Source organism: Mustela nigripes, chromosome 1, assembly GCF_022355385.1.
Source record: "Mustela nigripes isolate SB6536 chromosome 1, MUSNIG.SB6536, whole genome shotgun sequence".
NCBI classification, from domain to species: domain Eukaryota; kingdom Metazoa; phylum Chordata; class Mammalia; order Carnivora; family Mustelidae; genus Mustela; species Mustela nigripes.
Genome location: NC_081557.1, coordinates 120,845,732 through 120,861,096, shown reverse-complemented (window position 1 = coordinate 120,861,096; position 15,365 = coordinate 120,845,732). Strand labels below are relative to the sequence as shown.

Below are 15,365 nucleotides of genomic sequence, written 5' to 3'. Positions count from 1 at the left end.
TCTCCTCCACCTTTTTTTAATTTTTTATTTTTTTTTTTGGGCAGTGTCGAGATGTAAGAACCAGAGAGGTTGGAATCCAAGAAATTCATCACAAAGTACGGCCATACCAGGTTAGTTTCTTCATTTTATAGAGAGAGTGGGCCCTGATCATTAATCTTTGGCAAGCCTGGATCCATACTTTCTAACCAACAGGACTGATCCCTAGAAGTTAGTAAGTAAACTAAGCAAAGTAATTGAGGATCAGATAGAGATGACAAGACAAGAGAGGCAAATATGAGGGTGGGTGAATTGTAGAAGAGCCAGGCTAGGAAATACAACCCTGAGCTTCATTCTGGATCAGCACAATCCACCATAACTTTCTGCAGGGTTGAAAATATTCTATAATTTGCACCATCCAGTATAGTGTCAGCCACCAGTCACATGTGACATGTGACTAGTGCAGCTAAGGAACTGAGTTTTTAATTTTATTTGTTTTAATTCAAATATAAATAGCCACATGCAGCTAGTGGCTACCTTCAGGAAGAGCTAAATGAGATGTTTATTTCTGTGTATACAGCTATTAAATTCTACTCTATTGGTGATAATCAAATGGATAGGCCTTTATCAACAGGGGTTCCACAAAACTTAAGCCTAATGCCCCAAAAGGTTCATTGTTTATAGCGAGTTAACTTCTCTCCTATTTACGTATAATGCCTAGCTATGTGCCATATTTCCTATGAGTTAACTCTCTTGTAGAACCCCATTTGAGAAAGACTAGATGATACCTGCATTGATATTTTTAACATTTGGGACCTCTTGAGGAAAAAAGTCAACCCAAACAAAGTTAATCATTTTTCCACATTCCTTTGCAGTCCAGTTAGTTAGCAAACATTAAGTTTGAGAAGAAAGAAACATAACCATCATTCTGAATTGTTCACTCACTACAGTTCACTCACTAAGGTCATAATCCACCCATTTTTGGAAAGTGTCTGGATGTGACCTTGTCCACATATGTAGGTTTTTCTGTGCATACTGTTAAATATTGCTTATATAAATGCAAAGGTCAAGGGGCACTTGAACAATGAGTTGAAGAGTGAAAAGCCTATGTAGATTGCTACAACAGGAGCTTCCCCCAAAAGCTACTTTCCGGTGCTTGAATTTCTTTGATGTTCTAATCTTATCACTAACTAGGTATAATATTTTAAAGGCTTATCCCTTTAAAGGGATTCCATACTTTCTTAAAATCCCATCAAGAAACAAGTGACCAATAGCACATTTTTCCCCCAAAAGCAGGTTTTCACAGAAGAGATAAAGGCTAGGAAATGAAACTGTTGCGCCACCTGACTGTTATGGGGCTCAGTGGTGCTCCCAAGAGCTACACATGTGATATAATATATAATTTTATTAGAGACTCTTCTTGGAGAATCCAAAGATATAAGTACATTGAAGCCTTTACTGAGCCAGATTTCTGCAAGAATTTCAAGGTTAATGAAGTTCAAATGTGTTTTCCTTTTATAATATTCCTTGAATAAGGCCTGAACTCTTATTTAATCAATGATATGTGAGAGTAGACAAGAAGGAACATAATTCATGATTATTCATTCTTTATCCTTAATTGGGTATATTAGCCTAAATAAGTAAATACTTATAAAAATGAATTCTATTCCCTGATTAAGGGTTTGTTTGTTTGTTTTTTGTCTAACTTAAAAGAAGTTTTTATTTTTATTCAACAGGTTGAATTGGTGAGGAGAGATTATGTTGCAAATGGTGGCTGGGAAACATTCTTATCATATGAAGACCCAGATCAAGACATATTGATTGGCCTCCTGCGATTACGAAAGTGTTCAGAAGAAACGTTCCGTTTTGAATTGGTTGGAGGTGTTTCCATAGTTCGAGAGCTGCATGTGTATGGAAGTGTCGTCCCTGTGAGCAGTCGAGATCCTACTAAATTTCAGCATCAGGTATCCTGTATTCCATCTCTCTTTGACTATAATTAAGAAATTGCCCAGGGGCACTTGGGTGGCTCGGTCAGTTAAGCGTCTGACTCTTGATTTTGGTTCAGGTCATGATCTCAGAGTCATGAGATCAAGCCCAGCATTGGGTTCTATGCTGATCTAGGAGCTTTGTGAGATTCTCTCTCCTCCTCAGACCCTCCCTCCACCCCGCCCCCTTACCCTGCTCCCTCTCCGGGGAACATGCACACACACACACTCTCTCTCTCAAAAATAGATTAGGAAGGAAGGAGAAAGAAATTGCCCAAGGGAGGAAAAGTGAAAAAGAGTGGGTAGCGGGAGGGGCTGGAGGAAGAGACAGTGAAAGAGGGAAGAGGAAGGGGAAAGGCAAATACAGAAATGGAGGAACTAATAGTTGATGTTCAGGGATGTTTTCTCTCCGACTTGTATCCTTTTGGGTGTGAGAGGGAAGGAGTGAGTGACAAATTTGAGAGTCAAGTAGGATACAGTATTAGGTTAAACCACATGAAATTTCTATTTTTGAAAGTCAGAAGTGGTTTAATACCAGCAATTTCTTATGGTTCAACTACGTATTATGAAATCAAAGCAGATGATAATGTAAAGCACTTGTGAAATATTAAAGCTCTTCATAGACGCAAGCTCTATCTGATATATAGTGGAATGCTATTCCGCTCCCCACGAACAACCTAAATAAATAACTCACTTTTTCAAATTTCCACAAAATAGCTTAAAACCACTAATGGTGGATATAGCGTAAACCCCAGACTTGGTGATTTAAGAATATTGCCTGGTTTCAAAACCTTTTAGAAATTGGAGGGGTGACTAATAGATTAAAGATTGGATGCCCCAGACTTCATCACCTGGAGATTGCCTAGAGCTTATTTAAAAAGAGACAGGGGAGCCTGGGTGGCTCAGTGGGTTAAGCCGCTGCCTTCGGCTCAGGTCATGATCTCAGGGTCCTGGGATCGAGTCCCACATCGGGTTCTCTGCTCAGCAGGGAGCCTGCTTCCCTCTCTCTCTGCCTGCCTCTCTGCCTCCTTGTGACCCCTGCCTGTCAAATAAATAAATAAATAAAACCTTTAAAAAAAATTAAAAGAGACAGAAGTTGAGAGGCAATTACCACCAGCCTGTAATGAGATTACATGATCCATAGATTACCTTTTGATGGCTTTTGTTGCAAAATTATTGCCTTTTTTTACTAGTCTGCTATAGTGTATTTTTGGTATAATTGAATGGTTTCTGTATTCTTATCCCCATAATTTTTTTTGGTCACTCTTATTTTAACAGATTTTAGCAACTACTGAATATTATCCCTTTTGTTTTACATATCCTCATAATGACTTCCTTCCTTCTTAATTCCCTAACCCCTCTTTTGCTCTTTCCAGGGATTTGGCATGCTGCTGATGGAGGAGGCAGAAAGAATAGCTAGAGAAGAACATGGATCTGGGAAAATAGCTGTTATATCAGGTAACTGGAGGAAGACAGAGTTCATGATTCATTCACGTTTTTAACTTGGTATCACAATTAAAATGATCTCAGGCCTCTCTTGCCCCCATTTATGATTATTCACAATTGGACAGAGTATAATAGTGAAAGACTCGTGGTCAGACACAGAATTACTGCAAACAGTTTGGTGGCATAGTTTCAGAAGCACTCCATCTCTGAGTGGCAAGACCAGTAATCTGGATCCTGCCTTCCTTGCTGTCTGTCACACCAGTCATCTGTCTGTCCCACTAGTTGTCATGGTCATTTCCTCTCTTGTGCTTTGTGCCCACTCTGTCTGGGAAGATGAAATTTGGTGATAAAGATCCAAGAAAAAGGGGCGCCTGGGTGGCTCAGTGGGTTAAGCTGCTGCCTTCGGCTCAGGTCATGATCCCAGGGTCCTGGGATCGAGTCCCGCATCGGGCTCTCTGCTCAGCAGGGAGCCTGCTTCCCTCTCTCTCTCTCTCTCTCTGCCTGCCTCTCTGTCTACTTGTAATCTCTGTCTGTCAAATAAACAAATAAAATCTTTAAAAAAAATAAAAATAAAAATAAAATCTTTAAAAAAAAAAAATCCAAGAAAAAGTAAACCAGTGTGGCCATTATCAATATTGTTGTTCAGAAACTTAAAATGGATCTCAGGTGCCAGTACAAGATGTTTAAAGGTAGTGTTTTTTGCTCCTTAAGTATTGCCCTCAGTGACTTTGCTTGTGGGAAATAGCTTTCCCTTGTTTGGAAGTTTCCCCGTACTTTGTCTAGGTAATTGAGGAAGTGGGCACGAAAAGGAAATTCTAGTATGAATGGAGCAAAAACAACCTTATGTATACCCTTTCATTCCTACACTTTAGTAGTATATCCTTACAAAAATTGCTGTTCCCAGTAAGAAGCTTGCATGGGGGAAAGCTATGATCAGAATATAGGTTGTTTTCCCTCCAGAATTTGTTTTTCCATTAGAAAATATTTTCTCTTAGAGGCAGATTATTTTCTTTGAAGATCTTTTAAATAATCTTTTCTGAAAGGTTTTTTAATCAATAAGTTGCTGCTAATCAATAAATCAATAACCTTACCTGGGTTTTAACAATTATAATTATGAAAATATAATGACACAGGCTTACTTAATCGCTTAGTGTGGTTGTGGTTTTCTTGGCATTATCCAGACAGATAAGTAAAACATTTCTCAACATGGCTTTATATATTTTCCTCTGTTATCTTTAATTTCACTAAAGAGGGACTTAATGAGGCTCATCTGATTGACTGATATTTGTAATAAGAAATGTTTACCTTTCAACTGTTTAACCTGTGGTGGTTCAGAAGTTAACATTTCCCAGTACCAGGAAAGGGCCGCCTGACTCAGGACTCCTTCTACACACATCTGTGAAGGATTGAAAGCACCTGAAATTTCAGTGGTCCCTTTTGCTAGACGCTGTCAGTGTTTTCAGCACAGTACTTCTCAAGCTTTAAATGTGCTTGTGCTTCACATGGAGATATTGTTAGAATGAAGATTCTGTTTCAGTCTGGGATGGGGCTTGAGAACCTACATTTCTAACCAGTTCTCAGTGATACCTCTGCCAAGGTGATACCTTCAGACCACACTTCAAGTAGCAAGGTTCTCATATTCTCTTCCAAATCATTAAGGTCTGGATACTCTCCGTGACCCTGGCAGTGCCTACACTCCCACAGTCTGCTTTGCAGTCACATGGTTTTCTCATATCTGTGGGAATGTCTTCAATTTTAAAACGGAAGAACATTGGTAATCTATCACTTCTCCACATTATTTCATTAGCCTTCCTAATATCTTTCTTTTGAGAAATGTTACATGCACAGAGGGCCCCTGACTGGCCTGAGGTTCTATTCAGTTGCACGTAAGAGCCTCAGTTATTGTTTTTTATGAGCAGGGTGTCTAAGTGGAAATCAGCACCTGTCCTTTTTCTGGCTTTTTATCATAATCTAAAAGCTCAATTTCAGATCGTCTGCCTGTAGGATTTTTAAAATAATAAGAAGGGACTTACTGAAAGCAGGGAAGAACCTTTCTGCTTATCAGCACTACAGTAGGACCACTAGATTTCTGTATAGGAGATTTCTTTTGGCCAGTGGGTTTCTGTAGTCCTGGATTGTCTTTTTGAAACCAGAGTTCTGTGGGAGGAAGGAAGCGTTACTTCGGGTCACTCTAGTCTATATACTAGACCATTGCTTTCTACTGAGGAAAGCACACAAGGCCTTAACTTTCTCTTTGACTCAACATCTGATCAAAAAGCCAAGAACATTTGCTCTTTGTATGCATTTTATTGCTGTAATTTAGTATTTACTTTACTATTTCAGTTAGGCTTGTGAATTAGATACCTGAGATGTCCATTATTCAGAACTTTGAGCAGTGCAGATTTAATGTATTATCATCACCTGTCTTTTATGTTGCTTTTGTCCTTCCATGTTTGTTCATTCTTTACTTTACTTTATAGTGTGTGTGTGTTTTATTAACATATAATGTACTATTTGTTTTAGGGGTACAGGTCTGTGATTCATCAGTCTTAAACAATTCACAGTACTCACCATAGCACATACTGTCCTCAGTGTCCATCACCCAGCCACCCTATCCCTCCCCTCGACCACCAGCAACCCTCAGTATGTTCCCTAAGATTAAGAGTCTCTTATGGTTTATCTCCCTTTCTGGTTTCTGGTTTCATCTTGTTTCATTTTTCTCTTCCTTCCCCTATGATCCTGTCTTGTTTCTCAAATTCCTCATATCAGTAAGATCATATGCTAATTGTCTTTCTCTGATTGACTTATTTTGCTCAGTTCTATTTCTCTTATTACCCTCTTGTTCCAGCCATGTTGTTGCAAATGGCAAGATTTCATTTCTTTTGATGGCTGCATAGTATTCCATTGTATATATATACACACCCCATCTTCTTTATCCTTTCATCCATTGATGGACATCTAGGCTCTTTCCATAGTTGGGCTATTGTGGACATTGCTGCTATAAACATTGGGGTGCGTGTGCCTCTTCAGATCACTACATTTGTATCTGTAGGGTAAATACCCAGTAGTGTGATTGCTGGGTCATAAGGTAGCTCTATTTTCAACTTTATGAGGAACCTCCATACTGTTTTCCAGAGTGGCTGCACCAGCTTGCATTCCCACCAAGAGAGTAGGAGTTTCCCCTTTCTCCACATCCTCACCAACACCTAGATGGTTAATTTTAGCCATTCTGATTGGTGTAAGGTGTATCTCACTGTGGTTTAAGAATATGGAATGCTTCACGAATTTGCGTGTCATCTTTGCACAGGGGCCATGCTAATCTTCTCTGTATCATTCCAATTTTAGTATATATGCTGCTGATGCAAGTACATGTGTGTGTGTTTTAATTTGTTTTTGTAAAAAGTCAGGCAGTTGTTCTCCATAAATCAATCCTTAGAATGAAAAACTGATCACATTAGTGTTTGTGCACTGTGCTTTTTCACAGTGTTTCATTAGTTGGGCTGTATAAGAGGAGACGTTTGGGGGGTGGTTGGATTCCATTCCTTTGTTGATTGTAGCATTCCTTGTGATCTTGGATAATTTTACTTGATCGCCATGGACCTTTCTTTCCTTACTAAAAACAATGGAGGTAGGTTATCTTTTACAGTTATAGAATCTAGAATTCGGCCCTTCAGTGTCTTAATCTGTTATAGTGCTCAGAGTAACCAGTTATGTTTTACTGATTACGTCTAAAGTAGATTCTTTTCTGAAACCATGTTAGGAAGCCCTTCGGTTTCATTAGTATTTGAGTTCCATCTCCTTGTACATTGGGTATTTGATGGTGAAAATTAACACAGCTTCCCATAGGTAGGTTCTCCTATCCATGATTTGTGGATGCATATTGACTTCAGTCACAATTTGGTGATACTTTTTTTTATGACCTTGTCCTTAATTTGTAAATCCATCCTTGTTCTGTCTGTAGGCTTTTGTACACAGTGGTGGCCTAGATATTCTGTTCTGCCATAACTAGTAGCTTGAGCAAGGAAGAGACAGGTCATTTATCATTCTGGTTACTGTGACTATAAGAGTAATGCACTTATGTAGAGGTTTTTTTTAATTACATTCTGATTCATTATTACTTCCCCTCAACTTGCCAGCAGATTTTCTGTTACTTGGATTTATGATCTTTGATTCTGTCTCAGACAATATGATTAACTGCACAGTAGATCTGATTTGAAACACTAGTCAGAAGGATTCCATGTGCTCTATTTTTCTCTATTAAAAACAAATCGTTTTTTTATCTTAAACCAATCGGCCATTTTATCTTTGTTACCTTAATATATTTTGTTTCTAGAGGGTATATACTGAATATTTTACAGCTGATTGATCCTTTTTTTAAAAGATTAACTTTATAGCTACATGAGAAAATTACAAATTTTCTTGTTTATTGGAGTCAAATGAAGCACTTTCTTAGACTTTTAAAAATAATTCTTTCTATTTTTTAAAGCACACGTATTTGTCTTGGAAAGTAAACTGTGTTTTTAAATTAACCATCAACTCCAAATGTGAGTATTAAAGCAAAAATGAAATGTTTGGCTTCCCCCAAGTTCAAGGAACCAGCACTGAGAGGGCAGAGGAGTACAAAGTGCTACCCTATGTTTGAGGGATGTTTCTATTAAGCCGCACAGCTAACTCAGTCCTCACCACGTGGATTATCTTTAACTGCAGAAGAAGATAGATTTTTCTCTCTACTTACATTACATCTCAGTTCATGACTAATTGCCTCAGAATAGGAAAATAATCTTTTTCTGCATACAAAAATGAGTAAATCAATAGGATAAGAACAACCAATTTACAAAATAATGTGTAGGCAGTTAATTACTGCTAAATATCTAAGCAATTAATTAGTCCCCATTATATCCAAGTGCTTTAGGATCTCTCCCCAACTTACTCATGTAGGTTCTGTCAACATACATCTGTTTAAGATTAACAAATTCTGTCTACTTGAAAAGCTGTGATGTTTAAGTGGATGATGAACATTCTTTAATGTGTTAAGATAAAGCAGTTTTTTCTCTGCCCTGTCTTATGGTGTAAAGTGAAGTGATTATACTGTAGAATCTAACTACAACATTTGAAATGCCATTACTAATAATCACCATGGAAACTGGAGATCTCTGATGTTATACTGCCCATACCCTTTCCAAAAGGGCAAATATAACTGATGATAGCTACTATTTAAAAAGCCACTTAATACCCCCAACAGAATGACTTTTTTTTTTTCCCTTTTGGCAATTTTGGCTAGGTATCAGATCCAGTCATGTTACCGTTTCTGTTTGCCAGGCTAATTGCTATGCATCAAGACGAACAGCTATTCCCCAAGCTCCCCCTAGTACCTTCGTCATAAGCACTATTCTATTTGTGTTCTTTCAAGTAGAAAATTAATATGGCCATTGGCCAAGAATTGTACCAGGCTAATAGATCACACAGTGGTGGTGAGAAATGAGGAAAATGTCTGAATGGTTGATGACAGAAATCACTGAAGTCAGAGACTGTTAGCCATTTTGCTTAAACCCATTAAACAGGCACAGAAGAGGGAAGGGGAGAAGGTAAATATACAGGGTGAATAAAACTTAAACCTTAAATATAGAATGAGTAAACAAGTCCCTGTGGAGATGAGATCATTCTAAATCATGATGCTCAGAATATGATTCTAAAACTATATCTACAACTCCTACCAGTGAAAAAACATCAACATGCCTGTGCCTTACGTAACCCAGTATGGTTTCCTAGGACCGAAATTAATGGTCTGGTACCCCAGAGCCAGTGTTTAATGATATGTGGGCAGAAAATAACAGTCATTTGGTTTCATTAAACTACAAATGGCTTAGGTTTACTTATGGGACCCCAGAAACTTCACCTGTATTCCAAGCAGCAACCATCTCTCTTAATTTAAGGTGAAGGTAGCTTTACTTTATTCTTTGCATGAAAATCTAGGTGAAAAGAAGCATGTATTTGTAACTGGTTCTGTCTGGTAGTGGAATCATAATCCTAACCAAAATGCCTAGAAAAACCTTCCTTGTTTTGGCTTATCTGTTTGCTGATGGGCACAGGAAGCCTGCCAAAGGCAAACCAGTCTGTGCTGCACGTGCATGTGTGCCTAGCACTTCTCAGTAAGGAAGGGAGGAGATGGTTCGCTCTTCTTTCTGTCTCATCTCTTTCATAATTTCTCTTTAATAAATTATCCTCTAATGAAATGCACACTGTTAGGGTTCTGTATATTCCTCTATTTCTCCCATTTTGGTGTTCTAACAATTATACATACTTCTTTTTTGTTCCATGTTCCCACAGGATTTTATCATGATGGTGGCTAGTATCTTCCTCTTTTTTTTTTTTAAGATTTTATTTATTTATTTGCCAGAGAGAGAGAGAGAGAGAGAGCGAGCACAGGCAGGCAGAGTCGCAGCAGAGGCAGAGGGAGAAGCAGGCTCCCCGCTGAGCAAGGAGCCCGATGTAGGACTCGATCTCAGGATGCTGGGGATCATGACCTAAGCCGAAGGCAGCCGCTTAACCAACTGAGCCACCCAGGTGTCCCTAGTATCTTCCTTTTTAAAGTCAATAGATAGAACATAAAATATTGCTGTGCAACCAGGATTTTCTTAATTTTAGCATCATTATTAACTAGCATTGATGATATACTACTTTGCTGGATAAGAAATTAGCTAAATGTTTGCTAATTGGTGTCTGTATTGCACTGTTGCCCAGCTCCTCTCAGGGGCCATTATTCCTGACTTGATATTTATTCAGTTTGTAGATGAATCAGGTACCAGATTGTAGTACTTTGCATACCAAGTGCATTATACTCCTCCCTCTCTTGGTATTCATGACTATATTTATTAAGGCATGTTTTTCAAGTATTCCTGAATAAGCCACTAGTGAGTTTCCGCTGTTTGGATCTTGTCGGCAACTGAATTTATGATGAGATTTCCTAAGCCAAAGCTAGTGATCCAGGTAGGTACTAGCTTGTTGGCTCTTGAGGAACAATCTCTGGCAAGTGCTGTTGCTCTTCCCAGGTCCTTGCTAGCAAGTCTCCTTGCATCTCAGAAATGTGAACATGAGCATCCCAGAGGACAGCCTTGCTAATGTTGACACACATTTGTATACTTTTTCTCCCCATTCTTATTCCTCTTAGTTTTGGGGTATTGGGAATTACGACTGTGTGCATCTGCTTGGGAGGAGGAATAGTGTTATGTCACGTGGCCTCTAATAATATTCCCAAGAGGTCTGGGAGCTTGGATAGAAATGACTGCTTTTATTGTAAAGTTAGACACTTCACAGGCTTTTTTCTGAGGAAGAAGGCCTTCTCCAAAGTGGTCTAGTCTGGACTACTTATCATATGCTCTCTGTCACAAAGTCAGTTTTTAGTTTGTTACCATGTTAACTCCTTATCAGTGTAACTTTCATATAATTAGTATGGTTCTTTTCTGTAAATATATGACATTGCTATAATCCCTTCAGTTTGATAAAACTTTCCTCTTTCAGATCTATTAGAGGCAAGGATTTGGCAGCTTCTTGCCTTTTGGGTGAGCAGATCACTAAATAATGCTGGAAAACATTTGCTGCCTTCTTTGGCAACTGAGATACTGCTTTTATGGAGTCTTTTAGTTTAAACATTTCTCATTCCAACAGGGTATAATACAGGGGACTTTTTATTTTTTGGTCAGCCTGGCTTAAACTGTTGTCTCTAATAGCTCACATTTCCAAGACATTAACTGGTAGATTTAGGGTTTTAGATAGTGGCCGTGGGATATGTTTCCTTATATCCCCCCCCAACCACCACCACCACCATTTTCTCCCACTCTGAGCATCCAGTTGTTCAGTTTTTCCACTATGTATGAATGAATCATGGATGTTTGGTGTATCTAAGCCTCAGATCTAGACCCTGTGTGCTCTGTAACCTCTTACTGCAAATCCTACTAATTAGTGATTGTTTGGTTACTTCTTGTTGTCTAACACACCACACCAAAATTTGGTGGCTTAACAGAACAAGCATTTCATTTTCTTAGTGATTCTGTAGGTCAGAAATTCAGCAGGGAATAGAAAGGATGGCTCATTTCTGTTTCATGATGTCTAGAGCCTTAGCTGGGGTGGCTTAAATGGCTGTTAACTGACTAGGTTGGCTTGTCTGGAGTCTCAGTTCTAGCCGGTAGCAGGTGCACAGTGGAGGCTATTAACATGAGCACCTTGGTTCCTTTCCAGATGACTTGCATGTCCCATGGCTTGAAAGGCTGGGCTCGAAGAGGAAGGAAACAAAGACTTGGGCTTAGAAGTCCCAGAAATCTTATATTCATATCTGTCTCTGTGTAATAAATAACCACAAAACTTAGTGGCTGAAAACAAGCAGTTACCACACAGTTTCTGTAGGTCAGAAATCTAGAAGCAACTTAGCCCGGTACCTCTGGCCCACAGTGTCTCACAAAGCTGCAGTTAAGGTATCAGCTGGGGATGTAATCATTTCAGGATTCAATTGGGGTTGAAAGATGCACTGCCAGTTTTACTGTGTGGTTTTGGCAGGCTTCAGTTCCTCACAGGCTGTTGGTCTAGGGCCACAGTTTCTCACCATGCCACACAGGCCTCTCTGTAGAGCTGCTCATCACATGTCAGCTTGCTTCCCCCCTTAGAGCGATCACAGAGACAGAGAGCCCCTCAAGATGGAAGCCATAGTCCTTGTACCTGGTCTTAGAAAAGAGTCAAGTCCAGCCCACTCTCAAGGGGAAGGGATTATATAAGACTGAATACCAGTAGACAGGGACTCTGGAAGTCGTCTTAGACACTGCCTGCCTTAGGCCCCATTCTGTTGCTTACCCAGCATCACTGGGCCAGCGTGGATTTAAAGGGTGAGAGAATACATCCCCTTATAAAGAGAGGATCTGGTGACAGCTCTTTTTTGCCTACTAAGTTAAATGTGTTTTCATTAACTTGAGATTAACAGGCATACAGTCCCTTTCTACAGGAAACTTCATTTAGCCTTCTCCCAGGATAGACTCTCTTTGGGCCAACGTAGGTTCAAGGGTTCTTATCCCAAACCCAATATCAAATTTTCATAGAAACAGTTATGGCAGCACAGTTATACCTAACACTGTCCTAAGCAGACTTTGGCGGGCCTTCCTCACAAGTTGCCCCTGCATCTGACCTTTTGTCTGTCATCTTTCTTCCATGAGGACATGTCTGTATTTCCCTTTACAAGCCTATCTAAATCCTGTCTGATCCTTTAGATCTATGATATTGGCCATTTATATCTTCTAGGTTATGGAATATAGAAGATTACCTTTGGGCTGAGGGTACATGGTTTCTCTTTAGAGATATCCCACTCTTATCCACACCCCCTTCCCCCCCATAAACACCTGAAAATAGTTAATGAACCTTTAAAGTCTTTTTTTTTTTAATTTGGGGAGGTAGTAAATTGTATATGACAAAATTTACCATTATAACCATTTTCTAAAAAAGATTTTTATTTATTTATTTGACAGACAGAGATAACAAGTAGGCAGAGAGGCAGGCAGAGAGAGAGGAAGGAAAGCAGGCTCCCCACTGAGCAGAGATCCCGATGCGGGGCTCGATCCCAGGTCCCGGGCATCATGACCTGAGAGTCTGTTTTTCCCTCTCCCTCTCTCCTCCCCCACCCCACCGGCTCATGCATGCTCGCTCACTCTCCCTCTATCTCAGATAAATAAGTCTTTAAAAAAAAAAGTAGAGTTGCTGGATAAAACTCTTTTTAACTTTTTCAGGAATCACCAAACTTTTCTACAATGGCCACATCACTCATTTTATGTTCCCTATCAGCAATGCATGAGTTCTCATTTCTCCGCATCCTTGCCAACACTTGTTTTCCCTTTTTTCTTTTTTTAAATAACCATCCTAGTAGGTGTGGAGTGTTGTTTTACTGGGGTTTTAACTTTGATTTCCTTAATGTCTTTTTTGTGCTTGTCATTTGTGTATCTTCTTTAGAAAAACATCTGTTCAAGTCCTTTGCTTATTACTTAATTGGGTTCTCTTTCTGTTGTTGAATTTTAGGGATTCTTCATATTTTCTGGATACTGTTATAAGATCTGTGATTTGCAAGTATTTTCTTCCATATACATTCATAAAGTTAGAGGTTTGTAGTTTTCTTTGTACTGTCTTTGTATAGCTTCATTATCAAGGTGTTGCTAGGCACATATGCTAAGTTAGGAAGTGTCCCTCCTTTTAAGTTTTTTGGAAATGTTTGAGGATTGGTGTTAATTCTATAAACATTTAGTAGAAATCACCAGTAAAGCCATCTAGTCCTAGGTTTTCCTTTGTTTGGAGGATTTTGATTCCCTGACTTGTTAGAGGACTATATAGACCTTTTCTTTCTTCTTGAGTCAGTGTTTGTAGTTTGTGTTTCTGGGATTTGTCCATTTTAACTGGATTATCCAGTATACTGGTGTATGCACACATCCAAGTTGTTGTCATAGTATTCTTATAATTCTTTTTATTTCTATAAAGCCAGTAATATCTCTTTCATTTCTAATTTTAGTGATTTCAGGTTTTTTCTTTATACTTTTTTCCATACTTTGTAAGATTTCAGTCTTAATAAATTTATTAAGATTTGTTTTATGACCTGATAATATGATCCAAGTTGTAGGACCCTTCATGTCCACTGTGGAAAATGTATATTCTGCTGTTGTTGAGTGATGTGTTCTATATGTGTCTGGTAGGTCTAATTGGTTTAAAGGGTTTTTCAAGTCTTCTATTTCCTTACTGATCTTCTGTCTTATTTACAAGATATTATTAAAAATGTACATTGAGATGTCCAGTTCTTAATGTAGACCTATTTATTTCTCCCTTCAGTTCTGTCCATTTTTGCTTCATGTATTTTGGGGCTCTGTTGTTAGGTATAAATATGTTTATAATTGTTAAACCTTGATGAATTGAACTTTTTATCAATACATAACATTTTTTTTCTTCACCTCCTGTACATTTTTTTGGCTTAATATATCTTTTCTTTGGGGCACCAGGGTGGCTCAGTCGGTTAAGCATCTGCCTTTGGCTCAGGTCATGATCCCAGGGCCCTGGGATCGAGCCCCCGATTGGACTCCCTGCTCAGTGGGAAGCCTGCTTTTCCTTCTCCTTCTGCCTGCTGATCCACCTGCTTATAATATCTTTCTCTCTGTAAATGAATGAATAAAATCTTAAAAAAAAAAAAAACTAGGGGCGCCTGGGTGGCTCAGTGGGTTAAGCCTCTGCCTTCGGCTCAGGTCATGGTCCCAGGGTCCTGGGATGGAGCCCCGCATCGGGCCCTCCGCTCCGCGGGGGGCCTGCTTCCTCCTCTCTCTCTCTGCCTGCCTCTCTGCCTACTTGTGATCTCTGTCTGTCAGGTGGATAAATAAAATCTTAAAAAAAAAAAAAAAAAAACTAGCTTTCTAAAAAAATGAAAAAAAATATCTTTTCTTTGGGAGTATATCCACCTCAGCTCTCTTTTGGTTACTAGCTATTTTCTTAGTGATTACCTGAGGGATTACAATTAACATCTTAAACTTAGAGCAACCTAGTTTGAATAATATGAATTTAGTTTTCATAGTATGCAAACATTTTGCTCCATACATATCGGTTTCTGTTTTGCCTTGTTCCTGTCATAAATTATATATATATATATATAATATCTTTATACCTATAAGTCTCTTAACAAATTTATAATTATTGTTTTATGAATTTGTATTTTAAATTATATAGGGGAGAAGAGGAGTTACAAACCAGTACAATAATATTGGCTTTTGTATTTACCTATGTAGTTAATGTTTAGCAGTGTTCATTCATTCTTTGTTCTTCTTCCCTCCTTCCTTCCTTCACATGGCTTTGACTTACTGTCTAATGTCCTTCTGTTTTGATCTGAAGGATTCTTGCAGGGTAAGTCTAGTGGTACAACCTTTCCTAGCTTTGGTTTATTTGAAGATATCTTAA

The 15,365-nt window shown here is 38.8% G+C and overlaps 1 protein-coding gene and 1 non-coding gene across 2 annotated transcripts in view; one reads left to right on the top strand and one right to left on the bottom strand.

Moving 5' to 3' along the window:
* ELP3 (elongator acetyltransferase complex subunit 3) overlaps positions 1-15,365 on the top strand; it is a 109,423-nt gene that overhangs the window by 75,996 nt on the left and 18,062 nt on the right. The window contains exons 12-14 of the mRNA XM_059372634.1: positions 45-110; positions 1,713-1,940; positions 3,338-3,419. Of these exons, the coding sequence (XP_059228617.1) occupies positions 45-110; positions 1,713-1,940; positions 3,338-3,419 (376 nt within the window). The remainder of the gene's footprint in view (positions 1-44; positions 111-1,712; positions 1,941-3,337; positions 3,420-15,365) is intronic.
* LOC132009279 (U6 spliceosomal RNA) lies at positions 6,670-6,776 on the bottom strand. Its single transcript, XR_009401849.1, has one exon. It is a non-coding gene; the product is annotated as a U6 spliceosomal RNA (small nuclear RNA).